The sequence below is a fragment of the Hippoglossus hippoglossus genome, chromosome 3 (assembly GCF_009819705.1).
Source record: "Hippoglossus hippoglossus isolate fHipHip1 chromosome 3, fHipHip1.pri, whole genome shotgun sequence".
Lineage (NCBI taxonomy): Eukaryota > Metazoa > Chordata > Actinopteri > Pleuronectiformes > Pleuronectidae > Hippoglossus > Hippoglossus hippoglossus.
In genome coordinates, this window is record NC_047153.1 from 1956996 (window position 1) to 1973892 (window position 16897).

At 45.5% G+C, this 16897-nt stretch overlaps 3 protein-coding genes across 6 annotated transcripts; 1 reads left to right on the forward strand and 2 right to left on the reverse strand.

Moving 5' to 3' along the window:
• Positions 1–106: 106 nt before the first annotated feature.
• wdr59 (WD repeat domain 59) lies at positions 107–6159 on the reverse strand. Its single transcript, XM_034581378.1, is given in 17 exon segments — positions 107–286; positions 601–696; positions 980–1144; positions 1399–1504; positions 1506–1521; positions 1740–1869; positions 1949–2028; positions 2387–2543; positions 3232–3309; positions 3530–3646; positions 3746–3834; positions 4283–4320; positions 4488–4568; positions 4669–4754; positions 4887–5022; positions 5133–5182; positions 6071–6159. Coding segments are annotated over 17 exon segments (1659 nt in total). The 5' UTR covers positions 6125–6159.
• A 549-nt stretch (positions 6160–6708) lies between these two features.
• nob1 (NIN1 (RPN12) binding protein 1 homolog) lies at positions 6709–11338 on the forward strand. Of its 4 annotated transcripts, none has more exons than XM_034568993.1 (10): positions 6709–6824; positions 7903–8035; positions 8150–8283; positions 8425–8496; positions 8589–8729; positions 9093–9230; positions 9524–9763; positions 9904–10001; positions 10135–10279; positions 10770–11338. In XM_034568993.1, the coding sequence occupies exons 1-10, from the start codon at positions 6756–6758 to the stop codon at positions 11037–11039; spliced, it is 1440 nt and encodes a 479-aa protein (XP_034424884.1). In that variant the 5' UTR covers positions 6709–6755; the 3' UTR covers positions 11040–11338. The 4 variants fall into 4 exon arrangements, with proteins under 4 accessions (XP_034424884.1, XP_034424895.1, XP_034424913.1 ...); XM_034569004.1 differs by having other exon boundaries at positions 8592–8729; XM_034569022.1 differs by lacking the exon at positions 10770–11338 and adding an exon at positions 10375–10406 and having other exon boundaries at positions 10135–10298.
• Positions 11339–11961: 623 nt separating this feature from the next.
• cog8 (component of oligomeric golgi complex 8) lies at positions 11962–16765 on the reverse strand. Its single transcript, XM_034568758.1, has 5 exons — positions 16209–16765; positions 14349–14556; positions 13220–14044; positions 12695–12863; positions 11962–12446 (listed from the first exon to the last, which is right to left on the reverse strand). Exons 1-5 carry the CDS (start codon positions 16535–16537, stop codon positions 12127–12129), a joined length of 1851 nt encoding a protein of 616 aa, XP_034424649.1. The 5' UTR covers positions 16538–16765; the 3' UTR covers positions 11962–12126.
• Positions 16766–16897: the final 132 nt, after the last annotated feature.

A 16897-nucleotide genomic window follows, 5' to 3' on the forward strand; every position in this document is an offset into this window, starting at 1 on the left:
ATCTTCAGTCTGCTGTGGTACAGTACGTGTATCTATGGTTCTTCTGGTTGGAAATTTACTGACTGGATCCTTGAAGACATTTTTCTTCCTCTCAGGCTGCTTATGATCAGTTAGTTGAATCCTCCATTATCAGTTTATCTTCTTTGTTGAGTCTCTTAGATGCTAACAGGCCGTCTGTTACCTGATAGGAGCCGTACGTGTTGGTGACTCGAGGAAACGCCTGCAGGGCCGGAGTGACGGGGTTGGAGAGGACGAAGGGACCGGAGGCGGGGCCGTCTTCCTGCGTCTGAGGGAGGACACAGGGGACACACAGAGAGACAGACATAATGGAGACAGAGACAAGGGATCAAACTGCTGATCTGTCCTATCGTTACCACAAACCTGGGAGAGGAGACACATTTTATTATTTTTCCCTTATGTCATATCCGACAATCTAAAAATAAAAAAATTATAATAATATTAACAGAACATGATCATGTCAATATTTGATGTGTTGCAAAGATATTTAATGACGTTATCATGCTAACCAGCCCTAGACTCTCTTGTCATGTAATCAAACACTGTGTGTGTGTGTCTGTGTGTAGTGTGCGTGTCTCTCACCATGTCAGACTCCAGGCAGGACACCAGCTGTCGGACACACGGTTCCAGACAGTTCTGGTTCCTCTTCACCTTCTGAAGAGACGTGTCCGTCAGGATCTGATCAGAGACAATCACACGTCTGAACTCAGGGTCAAAGGTCAACTTCTGATTATATCTGTTTATTCTGGAGATGAGTAAAAACATCCAGATGAGAACTGGAATATTGATGAACAATTATTGATTAGTTTGAGTAACATTTTCTCACAGCAGACATGTTGAACTGTCAAACTCAGAAACAACCAATCACAAGAGAACATGTTAATAACATACATGAAGTCATCATCACATTCCAGCATGTTGTATCAGAATCGTGTTTTCAAAGTGTGCTGTGTTCAGGAACCTTCTGGATCTTGGTCCTCATGGCGGAGGGGATGGTGGTCGGCGAGACGAACTGGAAGGTTGGGGCAGCGTTGTTGGGATACTGGGCGGGAAACTTCACCACCAGGTGAACCTGATGGCTGCCGAAGTGAGCCGACACCACACAGCTGCAGTTCACCGCGTCCATCTGCCACAAAAGAACATAAAGGTTTCTGTCTGATCGCACCAGGTCCCAGACGGACTTCACCACAGAGCACGGACGAGCAGCTCGTTAGAATGAGATTTCATGTGAAACAGACACTGTGAGATATGAAGAATCTACAGCTGCAGAGTCCAGATACTGATACAAGGCTTGAATCAAATGAATTAACTGATTTAACTGATTTAACAACAACTTTTCTCTGATGAAACACAAACGTCTGTGAGATGTTGCGGTCTCACCTCCACGTTGACGTTTCTGATCTGCAGGTTGACCAGAGAGAACTCCTGCTGCAGCGTCTGAGGGAGACCTGAACCCAGCACCGAGTCCTGACGAGCTCCGGAGCCCAGAGAGGCGCCCGAGGTCTGAGCGCACATAAATTCAGTTACCTCTGGGGATGAGGCTTGATCTGGTTCATGGTTTGATTCATATTTTCACAGTTTGAACATTAAAAATCGAAACCTCTGTGATGTTTGTTGAACACATGGTGGCGCTGTGGTTCTAAATGTGGGTGAATGGTAAAGAAGTGAACTTTGATCAGACTCATTAAACAGATGTGTCAGTGAACGCCTCGTTGTCTCACCCTGCAGGTTTCCAGCTGCAGCAGCGATGCTGTGTTGACTCTCTGGCTCCTGAGAGGACAAAGACTTCTCTGACTCCACCGTCAGAGACATGTCCTCCATCTGGTCCTCAACCACATCACTGACACACAGCTGCACAACAACAACAACAACAATCATCAGGACAACGTGAGGACAACAGGTCCAGGAACTCGTCTCTCTGAACACTGACCCTCTGCAGCTGAGGATCCACCCTCCATATCCTCAGAGTCTGATCTCTGGACCATGTGACCAGCTGGTAATCCTTGGAGCCTGAACCAACAACAACAACAACAACAACAACAACAACAACAACATGAGAAACAGCTTCCCAGCACAGACGAGATGAATCTGATCCTCAAACTAGAGACTTCACAGTGTGACTGTTCTGGAGCTTTCGGTCACATCACATGATCTTCTTCAGCTGATGAAGCTGCTCAGTTGAGATGAAATCAAACATGTTTTTGACTTGAACAGTTTAATATTCATACATTTATCATTGGATTTTAAATCTTAATCTTTTTCTTTAATGACTTATTCAAATTCTCAGATTTTACACCAACAAGGACGAGAAGTTTTCACAAAATATGGAGTGGAACCGTTAGCCTAGCTTAGCACAAAAACTGGTCACCTTCTTTCTGAGGCCGCCACCGGAACTCGAGCACCACATCGTCGTGTCCGACGAAGGCGTGGACGGGACTGTTGAGGTCGAGCGTGCTCCACAGTAACAGACTGTTCTCTCTCCTCAACTGAGGAACCATCACTGTGACCAGACCATTAGAGAACGGCTGAGAACACACACACACACACACACACACACACACACACACACACACACACACACACACACACACAAATCAACTATAATAATAATTTGTTGCAGCCACACATGAAATAGCTAAAGGTGAAACAATATACCGCAGCAATAACTGGTGCAGGTTTGATACAGTGTAATCGCTCCAGGTGACGTACTGCAGCTTTGTATAGATGCTTTCAGACATGAACTGAGGTCCTGACATGTTCCTGACATGTTGCTGACATGTTCCTCACATGTTCCTGACATGTTGCTGACATGTTCCTCACATGTTCCTCACATGTTCCTGACATGTTCTAGAGGTTCTGTCTGTGAGAACAAATGTTCTGAGTCAGTGTCTCTGGACATTTTCTGGATCTTCTCCTGCAGCTTCCTAGTAAAATGTCTGTAACATGTCATGTGAGTCCATGTGAGGAAACAGCAGGACAATGTGTGGAAGCTTCCCAGAGAAGCTGACGTGGACGTGTGGATGAGGTTTCTAACACGTGACGGACGATCTCCTGCTGCTTCTTCACATGAGAAACACAAACACCAGAAAATGTCCAGACACTATTTTGCTGAATTCATGTCTGAAAACTGAAATCTTTCCTCTGCTCTGTTTCTGTGAAGTTAAGCCTTAGTGTATGTTGCTCTCATCTTAATCTCAGGTGTTGCCGACTCACCGTGTACCGGGCCTTCCACACCGGCACCTGACACGGCAGGATGTTCAGGTACTTCCTGGGCTGTCGGTAATCCCAAAACTAAACACACACACGAAACAGGAGCAAAAACACAAAATAAACACGGACATTAAAGAAGTGTTTCAGCAGCTTGGACCTCAGGGCTCAGTGTTTCTGAGTCTTTCCATCAAACCTGAAGTCTGGTCTTTGAATGAAATGGATGCTGTGAGGATGTCTCGCCCTGGCGTCGCTCGGCTTTCATCTCTCTTTAAACAGAGTTAATAACGTGACAGCGTCTCACCCTCACTGAGTTGTCCTGACTCGACGTGGCCAAGATGAACTCGTTGTCTGGATGCCAGTCGAGGCCGTGGATCTTGGACAGGTGAGCTGCCAGGTACTCTGCCGCTGTGTTCGGCTTCTGTTCACAGGAATCGATTGATAAATAACACACAGACACACACAGACACACACACAGCTCACGTGTTTCAGATGTGCTGAGTTGAAATCAGTCACTCACTCTTCTATCCCAGATCCGTACGTCTCCATCGTGACTTGAAAGCAAGCAGGTGCGGGTTCTTCTGTTCCACTTCACCTGAGACGCTCCGGCTGCAAACACCACGAGAACAAAAAGAACGTTCACAAAACATCGCGTTTAACTTTCATTTTCTTTGTTCGTCAAGTTTCAATTTCAGTCAAATAAAAAAAAAAATTATAAATACGGACGGAAACATTAGAGAAAATACAACAACTCGTGTTTGAGGCCAGAGGCTCAATATTCTCTTTTTGTTTCAGTTTATTTCTATGATTTTCAAGTGGTCATTCAGTGACACGTTCAAGGACACTCCGACATCTGAACCGTCATGTGACAGGACCGATCCCTGTCGTCTAAGATCCAGAAAAACAACAACAGTGTTTGTTTGTATTATTCTTCTTAATGATGCATTCAAAGCCTCTCGGATGTGTCGGTTTTATGACTCTTTAAGGTCCGTTTCTCTCCACAGGTGGATTTTATCTCATTGAAAGTGGAACTCGGTCTGGTCCTTTAAATACTCACCGACCGCCGACAGCGCCACCGTGGGTTTCCGAGTATCTCTGTGGAGTCGAGCACAGACACAGACGCCATGTTTACAGGTGAGTCCACCGAGCCCAGAGATACCGGGGGGGCCAACAGACAAATCTCAACTGTGTGAGCTTCTAACATATAGTCATATTTTAATATTTAAATACAAGAGCTCTTATTAAATTCAGTTTGCTCTGACCTGGTGTCCCAGATGTAGATGTAAGTGTCCACGGAGCTGGTGACCAGGAACTCCGGTTCAAACCATGACCAGTCCAGATCACTGCGGGGGGGGGGGGGGGGGGGGGGACATCACAGAGTCAGCGAACACATCACGGTGAATCCAGACTGCAGAGAGGTGCGTTTGATTCAACAGTGGTTACCTGATGACCCGGGTGTGTCCCTGCAGGGAGGTGTGAACTTCTCCACAGCCCTCCCTCCACGAGTACAGATCCACACGCTGGTTACTCTGAACACACACACACACACACACACACACACACACACACACACACACACACACACACACACACACACACACTTTAGTCATTTTCAGATTTTCTTGACATCAGAACTCTTCAGGAGCGTTTGTCGAACTCACCGAGGCGGCAAAAACGTGCGACTCTGATTTGTGGGGGTTCCACTGGACCGTCCCCACGTCCCATTTACTCTGTCGACCAATCTTCCGAGGAGCTTCTGACGGAGCCTCCAGATTCACCATGTACAGGAAACGCCGGCTGACAAACAGGAACAACAGTTTACACACATCCAGTCACAGAGCAGCAGGAGGATTCAGACAGACGGCAGTCGTTACAGCAACTTTCACTGCGAAGTAACCTGAACTCACCCGGACAGCACAGCATGAGAGCCCAGGCAGTCCACGGACATGGCGGTGGCCTGAAGAAGGAAGAAGAAGAAGAAGGTTGATCTGAACGTTACAGATTATTTATTTGATGAACAGTTTATATTTTATCTGTCACCTTCACAAGATCAAAGGACATTCAGTGATATTTTTTCATTAGTCAAATATAAAGAATCAATATCAGTATTGATACCGAAGATACTTTTATCCAGCGTCTCTGTCGTTACTTCACACAAACCAGTCGAATAAAATAGTTTTCACCTCCTTCACTTCTTTAAACTCAGTGTTTGGTCTGACGCCACCTTCAGGAAACTGACTGTATTGACCAAACGATCAATAATCAATACTCTACTGGATAATTAAGAATCTATCTGTTATTTTCCATTTACTTAGACTCAAAGCAGATACATATTCAGACACTGAACCATCTCTCTTTTCTGTCAGTCAACTAATCAACTAATAATAAAGAAGCTGCAAATCAATTCATTCAATCAATAACTGATTAATAATCAATAATCAGAACATTTTAACATGAGTATTCATTAATAAATGAATAAAGTGATGAGTTGTTGGTTTATTTTGTCTCAACATTAAAGTTCTGTACTTGATGGAGGTAAAAATGCCTCATGAACATTTAGACAGTTAATGAGCTCAGGTTGTTGATTGATTATTAATGTTATTTAGTCTGAACTCATTTACTGCAATTCAAGATAAAGTTGAAACAACAGGTTTCTACCTCATCAGTAACTTGAACTTCTGATTATTCGGTTAAAGTCGGTTCACCGCTGATCAAAGTATCGCGGTGTAAACTGGGAGTTGTGGTTTTGTTTTTTACGGTGTTTATCGTGACTTTTGCGTCAGAAGTTTTCCGCCGTTAAACCTTTCGGTCCTTTTACTGAACCGGAGCTTTGGAGCAGAAATACCTGAGCATCCCGAAACTCCACCACCACATTCTCACTGCTCCAGCGAGCCGCCATCTTCCTTCTTCTGCTACCGTCAACAAAACGCCACGTGACCACGCTGACGCGTCACGCTGCGTTCACGGTCTGTTGGAAAAAACCAAAAGGAAACTGACGAACGAGATGATTCGCATTTAATTTTGATTCTGCAGTTCACAGCAATTTTTACTTTTTATGTAAAATTCAAGAACTAATCTTTAAAAACCTTTAAAATAAATTTCCACCGGCAAAATAAAAAGTAAAATAATACGAAAAAAATCGACATTATTAAGACTTTACTGAACATTTGGAAATAATAAAGTCACTTATTCAATAAAAAATCACAACAATGTAAATAAAAAACATATTGATTTCTAAGAAAGACACTAAAGATATAAAAACACATGACGTCATTATAAATTTAAAGCAGTTCTGTTTTTAATATTGTTTCTAAACGCATTTGTAATTATTGAACATTTCTTTTTCGTTACTTTTTAATGTAATTGATCAAATACACGCATTTAATGTTAAAAGCAGACCACATGTCTTTAAAAAAATATATTTTTGTGACTAAATTTTCAGATTTCCGACACGTTCTTGGATTCTTCCTGTCACGGGACATGGCGGTGTCTTCTGATTGGTCGGCTCTGTTGTCGGTCATCAGTCCAAGATGGCGGCGCAGCTGGTGGAGCATGTTGTCGCAGACGCTGGAGCGTTTTTAAAGAAAGCTTCTCTGCAGGTGACGCGATTTCCACGTTTTCACCTTAAACCTGATTTAAATGATTTTAACCAGCGGTGACGTCAACGCGTGACGTCAGTGAGAGCGTAGAGACTGAAGCTGTTCGTGATGGAGACGTCAGATTGTGTTTGTGACCTAAACACTGACAACAAACTAAAACTAAAATATATATAAACACAGGATTTAATCAGCAGCAAACACGTTTACCTGATAAACAATCAATCTCCACATCGACGTCATCACGTAAACGACGTTTTGCGCTAATGCGTCAACTAAAAAAAACGTGCGTTACTGCGGCAACCAAAAAAACGTTGTGCGTTAATCTGTCAACTAAAGAAACGTTTTGCGTTAATGTGTCAACTAAAGAAACGTTTTGCGTTAATGTGTCAACTAAAGAGACGTTTTGCGTTAATCTGTCAACTAAAGAAACGTTGTGCGTTAATGTGTCAACTAAAGAAAAGTTTTGCGTTAATCTGTCAACTAAAGAAACGTTGTGCGTTAATGTGTCAACTAAAGAAACGTTTTGCGTTAATGTGTCAACTAAAGAGACGTTTTGCGTTAATCTGTCAACTAAAGAAACGTTGTGCGTTAATGTGTCAACTAAAGAAAAGTTTTGCGTTAATCTGTCAACTAAAGAAACGTTGTGCGTTAATGTGTCAACTAAAGAAACGTTGTGCGTTAATGTGTCAACTAAAGAGACGTTGTGCGTTAATGTGTCAACTAAAGAAACGTTGTGCGTTAATGTGTCAACTAAAGAAACGTTGTGCGTTAATCTGTCAACTAAAGAAACGTTGTGCGTTAATGTGTCAACTAAAGAAACGTTGTGCGTTAATGTGTCAACTAAAGAGACGTTTTGCGTTAATGTGTCAACTAAAGAAACATTTTGCGTTAATCTGTCAACTAAAGAAACGTTGTGCGTTAATGTGTCAACTAAAGAAACGTTTTGCGTTAATCTGTCAACTAAAGAAACGTTTTGCGTTAATGTGCCAACACAGCAGCAACACACTCGGACCCTGTCGTATTGAGTTTTTGTGCAAAGTTTTTTTCCCGATGTAAAAACAGTTGTGTTGTTTTGCAGGATATCGGCAGGAACATCTACACACTGAGAGATGTTGTGGACGAGATCCGAGACAAACCCACCAGGAGGGGTTTGGCCTTCCTGCCGTACAAACTCAACTTTAAGGAACCGCACCCCGAACATGTCAGACACGGTAACTATGTTCAACGTGTATAGCGTTTGTTCATTTCTTAGGAACTAGCTTTAAGTTGTGTCATGTGAGCAGCTCATCCCGGTTGAGAAACGGTATCGTGTTTGTCGTCTTCAGTGATGGAGTTCTCTAAGAAGACCGGAGACTACCCGAGTCTTTCAGCCACCGACATCAAAGTCATGGCTCTGACCTATCAGCTGGAGCTGGAGCACGTCGGCTCCCAGCACCTGAGGAGGGAGCCGGAGGTCAAGGTAACAGGCTAACAGTTTCCCTCTGCTTCCAGTCTTTGAGCTAAGCTAAGCAGGATCACTTTGCTGTTCATGTGACTTCAGATTGTCTCTGATTCAGCGTCTGTACAGCAGAGAGTGACTCTGATACTTTGTCTGCTCCAGGTTAATGTTCAAAGCACACAGCGCCACCCGGAGACTCCAGTTAATGTTGCAGGATTTCACTTCCCCTCCAAGGTAAAACTCAGACGGTAGTTTAACTAATCCAGGCCTGTTGTCTCTCTGAGGGTCGATCGTCTTCACAACCTTTTGTCAAACTGTCTCTTCAGAAGCCTGCGGACGCATCGAGCAGAAAACAAACTCAACAAGAGACGAACGCCTCAAACCCGACTGACGGTGACGAGTTTAACAGCTTCCAGTTCTGGAGAGAGCAGCTGCCGTCCATCAATGACGACCTGCTGGAGTTACTGGTGAGTCCAGACAAAAGTCTCAGCGTCCGGACGGAGAGAAGACGCCGCAGAGACAGAGGAATGTCTCTCTGACACAGAGAAGAACGATATCATTGCTGTTCCTCATTCATAGTATTTTCTGTAACTAAGCAACCAACTGTCACTGAGTTTTCAGGTGAGTTAGTGTTGATGCAGTTTATAAATAATATGGAGCTAAAACAGAGATGGATTTAGATTTAAAATAGAAACGTGTGGATGAGGAGTAAACATCAAACACAACATTAAACATGTAAAACTTCCTGTAGAAGAAACATGATCATCAGGATGTCGTTTGTTCACTTTCACTCTCTGAGTATCTCAGTACATGTGTTTTAAATCTGTCAGGATCCAGTGGAGGTCGTGAGTTTGAGCAACAAACAGAAGCCGACGTCTCCTGTGACAAACGACGGCGACGAGTTCAACAGCTTCCTGTTCTGGAGAGAACCGCTGCCGACCCTGGACGACGACCTGCTGGAGTTACTGGTGAGTTTAGGTGGAGACTGGAAGTGTCACTTTTAATTTGAAATATGAACATTTATCTGAATGAATTTGACCTGTAAGGACCAGTTTGAATTCAAGATGTAGAGTCTAGAAGAGCATCAGTGCGTCTGAAGTACCCTGATCCAGCAGGGGGCGATCCTCAGTGACGTCATCAAACGTGACTTTGACTGATGAGGTGTCCTGCTCCCTGATTGGCTGACAGCAGACGCAGCTCCTCACTGTGTCTCTGTTGTTGATTGGTTGTCGTGACAGTGATGACGTGTGTTTGCTTTCAGAAAGTGGACGGTGTCTCGGTGTCAGACAGCAGGTCAGACACTTCGCCGAAGGCAGAGAACCGATCCGACGACGAGGACAAAGAGAACGAGCCTGAAGAAGAGGAGGAGGAAGATGATGATGAAGATGGAGGCGGATGGATCACTCCCAGTAACATTAAACAGGTGAAGATGGACTCGGCTGATTGGACGGCTCCTGCTGATGTCAGAGTCGGCTGTCTGACCACCGACTTCGCCATGCAGGTAATGGGCGTCTGTCAGCTGACTCCTGGAGCAGCAGTAACTCTGTAATTTGTTGGGTTCACGTGTGAGAAGCTGATAATTAATGAATTAGTAGAACAGCTGATCCATGATAGTTCAGCTCTGATGTCTTTTCTTTCCAGAACGTTCTCATTCAGATTGGACTTCACGTCCTGTCCATTAACGGGATGGTGATCAAACAAGCGAGGAACTACATCCTGAGGTGTCACGCCTGCTTCAAGTGAGTCAAGTAAAACACAGAACTGACAGGAGCTCTGAGGGGTTCATCCTCTGGAGAACAGCTCAGGGGTCAGAGCGCTTCATCCTACGTTTGTTCGAGTCTGTCGGTTTTAATCAGAATGTTTTATTTCCAGGACGACGAGTAACATGAACAAAGTCTTCTGTCCTCACTGTGGAAACAAAACTCTGAAGAAGCTGGCGGTGACGGTCAGCGAGGACGGCAGCGTCCAGATGCATTTCTCCAAAAACCCCAAAGTGCTGAACCCGAAAGGACTGAGGGTGAGACACAGACCTGAAAACACTGAACCACTGTGATCACTGATCTCAGTTTAAAGTCTAAGACAGAGAAACTCTGATCTGGTGAGGTTTCATCGACATGAACAGAACCTGAGGACGTTTAGACTCAGAGAGACGATGCTCCGCCTCCTGCACACGTTGGTCACTTCTCACTGATGTTCCATCTTTAGGGCGGACGTTTGGAATCTTGCGATTTTTATCTTTCACAGAATCAAACACTGAAAAATTCCTGAAGGCGGAACTTTTTAATGATTGTAATTCAAACAGCAATATTTGACCATCTTTACTCAATTGTCTGTGGTATCAATGATCACATTTAAAACCGTCTGAGACTTGGTTCTGTGGAGAGGTCACAGTCTGACCTTGTTCTTCAGGTTCTCAGTTTCCAGTTCATCCAAGCTGCTGTTTTTCTTGATCCTTGTTTTCATATCTTGCGTCAGACTCGTTAACCGTCCTGTATCGTGTGTTTCAGCACTCGCTGCCTCTGCCTCAGGGCGGGAAACATGGCAACAACCCCCATTTGGTGGAGGATCAGTGCTTCCCCCAGCAGAGGCTGTCCCGAAAGGCTCGTCAGAAGAACGACGTCTTCAGCCCGGACTACGTGGCCAAATCCTCACCTTTCTGCGAGAATGACATCTACAGCCGAGCGGCCAACCTGCAGATCACAGACGGTCAGTGTGGCGGCGGCCGGAGTCGAGCTAACCCCAACACCTCCCGCAAGAAGTTTGTCAAGAAGAAGTGAGGCGCTGACGGACGATTGGACACGGCGTCACTGCATGTGTGTGAAATAACATGTGATGCTGCTGCTCAGCAGGTTTCTGCAGATAATCAATACATTGATCAATAGTTACATTATTAAACTTCCCTGTCAGCGTGTGGAGCCCCCTGCTGGTAGACACAAGAATCACCTGCTGAACAGCAAGTAAATAATATCTCAATACAATAACTGTTTATTACAACATGGATCTTATTATATTATAATTATTACTACTAATAAAAATGAAGGTCAAAACCCCCAATTAAATAAACTTAAGTATCAGATGTGTCCAGATCTGCTTATTTTTACTGTTTTTGGTCGACTCAGCCTCATTAACATGTTTCTATATCAACAATTTGACTTATTGTAGAATCACATGTGAATTTACACAAACATGTTTCATGTGTTGGAAGGTGAAGTTCTTTCTCTTATGGAGCGATGCTAAGTTTCCCCCTGCTTCCAGTGTTTATGCTAAGCTAGGCTAAACAACGAGAGGCCAAAGTTCTCAAGTTAACAGAATATTTATTTAAGTCTCCCCTTCACAATAAGAGCCTCTTTTTTACTCCACAGAAAGTCCCACTGAGTCTGATGTGACCCGCACAGATTTATTTATTTATATATATGTATATACACACACACATCTTTAATATGTGAAACTTTACAGCTTTACTCAGTTACACATTCTCTCGCATTGTCATTTACTTCCAGTAGATCTGAGATTTTATTCTGGAAAAACGTCTTCATTTTAACTGACAAAAGATGCTGTAGATGAAATCAGTTAAAAGATGATCTCATCCAGTCAGAGCAGCTGACGACGAACCAACCACGACTAAATTATTTCAGATTATTCTGCAGAACATTTCCTGGATCAATAGGTTTGTTTGAAACTTGTATATGATGATGATGAAGGTTTGGAGATTTTATCAACAGGTACCGCCACCAATAAATCAGCTGATTCAGAATCTCTCTCTTTCAGGAGGCTGTTAAAGATTTTTCCTCAAATATAAAAGTAATTTATCATTTAGTCTTTAAAGTTGTGACCATCACCAGAGTCCAGAATGATTCTTCCACCTTACTCTAAAGAAAACTCTTCGTCCTGCGTCGTCTCGTCGTCTTCATCCTCGGACTTCGACTCTGTCACTTCAGCAGCCGCCTCAGACTCTGGGTCTCCAGGACTGGACTGCGTCGGCGTCTCTTCGGGATCTGTTCCCGGTTCTTTGAGCGGCGTCTCAAACGCCAGGCTGCTCAGCTCGGTGGCGAGATCGTCGTCGGGCGCCGGTAGCGGAGCCAGAGTCTCTTTCTGTGGAAGTAAAAAGTCCAGAGGCTCGAGGACTGCGGTGAGGTCGATGCAGCCCAGACTGTCGTACCTGTGCAGCTGAGTCGGAGGAACACCTGCAGAGACACAAAGAACCAGTTCAGAACTTTTAAACTGTCACCGAGAATCAACCACGTCCGCCCTCTGATCACTTCCTCCACTCTGGACTCCTATCATCAGGCAGAATTCTTTCATTTACTAAACTCACTCAACAAGGAGCTCGACCTTCATCTCTTCTACTGTTTTCTGTCAACTTCAGGTATTTGGTCCCAAACAGAGAAAATACGTTTCCATGCAACAGTGTGAAAATGTGAGTGTTTCTCACCCAGAATGAGAGCGACTTGAGCCGGAGGAAACAGGAGCTGCAGGCAACGGTTGAGGAACGGCAGCAGATCTTCAGCGTACGAGCAGCAGAACTGAAGGAACAGCTCCTTCTCTCGGCTGCTGAACGCCGACTCTTCAGCCCGATGAAACACCAAGATCTGACGAGTCACCTGACAGGAAACAAGACCAACAGCACTGAGGACACAGGCTCATCTGCAGAGGTTTGTCCACATCAGGTCTGTGAGGGACGTCAGCTGAACTCAGGAGACGTCTGAGTCCACATGAGGCTGCGGACTTCACCAGACGGATTATTGTTAACTCTGTTATTATATATTTTATTGGTAGTAATAATAAAAGCAGAGCAACAGATTTACTAATGTAATTTTAAAGACTTCTTGTTTTTTATGTTTCATTTCCATATGAATCTAATGTCTAACGTTGAGAAGAAAAGACTGAACTGTAACTGAGGTCTCACAGGACCCGGTTTCCAGGTGTGTGTGTCAGGTGACCAGGAACAGCTGCTCACCTTCTGCAGAGCGTCCTCCAGACACCTGGTGACGTCCTGGGCCAGACCGACCGGGCAGCAGAGCCGGAGGTCGTTGAAGGCGGTCAGAATGTTGTTGAGGAAGCAGGCCAATGGCTGGAAGTCCAGCAGGGACATGGGGGGCTGCAGGGTGCCGGGCTGGATGCTGGGGGCCACGGGGGGGATGGTCCCTCCCAGCACTGACGGCAGGGCGATCAGCGTGTACATGTTCATGTCCTCCTGGAACTTGTCCATGGCCTCCTGCACGGCTCTGCTGAACGTCTCCGCCGCCACCTGCTGGAACATGGGCGCTAGCTGCCCCCGAAAATCTGCCCCCACCCTACTGAAGGACAGTCCAAAGTACATGCACTGACCCAGCAGAGAATCCAGGCGACCCCCCACGCCCCGCTGCAGGTCCCTCTCTAACGTCTCCAGGAACTCCGCCACCTTCTGCACCACCCAGCCGTGGAAAATGGCACCCTCGTTCACCACCACCTGCCCACTGACGGGGGGAACCAGCGGGTCCTCGTCAGAGAAGATGGCTCGGTACTGGGTGATGATGTCAAAAAGGTGGACTCTGCACGCTTCGATGGTTTTGGTGATGTGGAAGTAGGCATCGTCTTCAGGGATGGCGGCGAGGATGGAGTTCAGCCAGGTGCTGCGGGCCTGCAGGAATTTCACCCGTAGCTCCGCCTCCGTGAACACGTCCATCCTCCGCAGGTAACCAATGACACGAAGGCAGACAGGAAGCTGCGAGTTGCTGCGCAGCTGCTGCAACAGCTGGTTGAGCATCAGCTGAGTCGACTGACGCACTTCACGCACGATCCCCTGAAAATAAGACGACAGAAAAATAACCTGAAACTGTTTTTAACCGTCACAGTGAACAGACCTTTGCTGAACTATTGTTAAACATCTCAATGACGGAATAATTGAATAATAGAAAACTAAATTGTAGATTTACAAGTTTTCTCAGAAAATGGCAGGAGAGACGCCCTGGATGAAGTCTTTCTTTTTCCAGAACCTTAAACGTTCTGCAGACGTTTGGTTTTAGAACTCTCGTCATTTTCAACCCTCCTGAGTTTTCAGGTCTGCATCTTAAAAACAGTATCGAAGAATCTTCGATCAGACTCACCTGAATGACCAGGAGCGAGGAGTGTTTCTTCTCCAGCCTCTTGACGTACGCCGCCAGCTCCAGAGCCTCCTCGTAGTATCCGTTTCGGACGCAGGTGTCCATGAGCTGGGGGATCTCCAGGATCTCCAGAATCTCAGTGTGACGGTTCAGCGTCAGGCTGTTCATCCGACGACTGGCTCCGATGTCCTCCGCCTCCTTCACGAAGCTCCTGAACAGAGAAAGAAAGAACCGGCACTGAGCTACAGGACGAACTCACAGTCGCAGCAGTGTTCCCTCAGTGAGCCTCCTGTACGTTTCAGTGAAGGAGCCAAACGACCAGGTTCAGAAGCTAAAAGAGCCGGTTCATCTATGCAAGTTAGGAAAGGTAACTTCCAACAAAGTGGAATGTTGTGACCCATTCTCTTCAATCTGTATATGAATAGTCTTTCTAAGAAGTCTATAGAGCGTGAGACCGGCTGCATTGTGTTGAAAGTGTTATTAACCATCGGATGAACGCTGATGATTTAGTTGTCTTTCTCCAAACAGTTCACAGCAACTGCTGAGTGTGTTCAAGTCATGGTGAGAACTATGACAGTAAATTGAACTGTAAGAGTGTTGTCAGGATTGTTAGAACCAGGGAGGCTCAGAAGTTAAATGTTCCCTCATTCTTTATCGGGGACCAGCACAAATATCTGGGTCACATCATCAGGAACGATTCAGTGATGTTGACAATGTGCTGCAAACTGGTCGCACCAGCCAACATGTTGGGATGCAAACTTTCTGTGGAGAGGTGATGTTACTTAAAGCAGCACTTTTTAGATCACCTTAAACATCTGCAGACACGCAGGGGACAGATAACGATTCAATTCAACTTCATTTGTAAAGTGCCAAATCATAATAAACATTATCTCAAGGTCCTTTACATGATAGAGAAACCCAACAGTTCCCACAATGAGCAACACGATGCTTTCAGAACGTTCCTCAAACTTCAGAGAGGATCCCGACACATGTTTGAGACGAGTACAGTCTCCAGATTAATGCTCTGCCGAGGAATTTATTAACTTCACTTTAACTGAGTGAAGGGGCTCGTCTTGTTTCTGGAAACACTGGAACGTCAGTCTGTTTGAATCCACTAGTGCTTTGTGCGGCATTTATTTTATTTTCATCCTGATGTGGACTAAGTAACTAACTGACTGACTAACTAGGTAACTGACTGACTGACTAGGTAACTGACTGACTAACTAGGTAACTGACTGACTAAGTAACTAAGTAACTGACTGACTAAGTAACTGACTAGGTAACTGACTGACTAAGTAGCTAGGTAACTGACTAAGTAACTAGGTAACTGACTGACTAGGTAACTGACTGACTGACTAAGTAACTGACTGACTGACTAACTAGATAACTGACTGACTGATTTAGTAACTAGGTAACTGACGGACTAACCGACTGACTTAGTAACTAGGTAACTGACGGACTAACCGACTGACTTAGTAACTAGGTAACTGACTGACTAAGTAACTAGGTAACTGACTAAGTAACTAGGTAACTGACTGACTAACTAGGTAACTGACGGAGTAACTAGGTAACTGACTGACTTAGTAACTAGGTAACTGACTGACTAAGTAACTAGGTAACTGACTAAGTAACTAGGTAACTGACTGACTAACTAGGTAACTGACTGAGTAACTAGGTAACTGACTGACTGACTGACTTAGTAACTAGGTAACTGACTGACTGACTGAGTAACTAACTGACTGACTGACTGACTGAGTGTGAAGACTTGGATGAGACGGTGACCCAGGGGGAGGGACCCGGGCAGGACCCCCGAGGAGGCGCCTCCTGTCCGGGTTGATAATCTCTTATCAGACAGTCACCGACCTGCATTTCTCCCCGAAGCCGGGCAGCTTGTCCAGCAGCCGGCACACGCTGCTCTCCACGCGGCCGAAGTCCCGGTAGATGTGCTCGGTGCAGTCCGCGGTGCGGATGAAGGTCTGGTAGTTGGAGAACGCCAGCTCCCGGGTCTGCTGCAGGATCTGAGCCCGCTCCTCCGCCAGCCGCTCCGGCTCCCGGCTCAGCTTCTCCACCCCGAAGGAGCTGAGCTCGGACAGGTAGGCGGTGAAGTCCGGGTTGTCCCTCCAGCTGTCCGGGAAACTGTCCCGAAACACCGACGCCAGGATACTCTCGTCCTCCACGTCCACCGCCGCCATGTTGGACGGACAGGTCCGGGCGACAGTTCCCGCCGGAGGTTTGTTTGTTTGTCGATTCAATGTGAATTAAAGACAACGTGTAAATAAAAAAGACGCAGATTTAACGTGAAGATTTAAAGATTTTAAATTATTGTCCAGTGATCTCACGGCGGAACTTCTTCTTCGTGGTTTGTTTTTCCTACCCGAGCTGGAGGAACACCCGCCCCTAGCCGGCCTCTGATTGGTTTAGGTTCACAGAAAAAGAGCGATGATTGGTTAAAAGCATCCAGGTCAGCCAATCAGAGGCAAGATAGGGGTGGGGAAGCAACGCGTTCTTCTTCGGGGCCCCTTCATTGAGCAGGCTGCGGTGTTAGCACCATC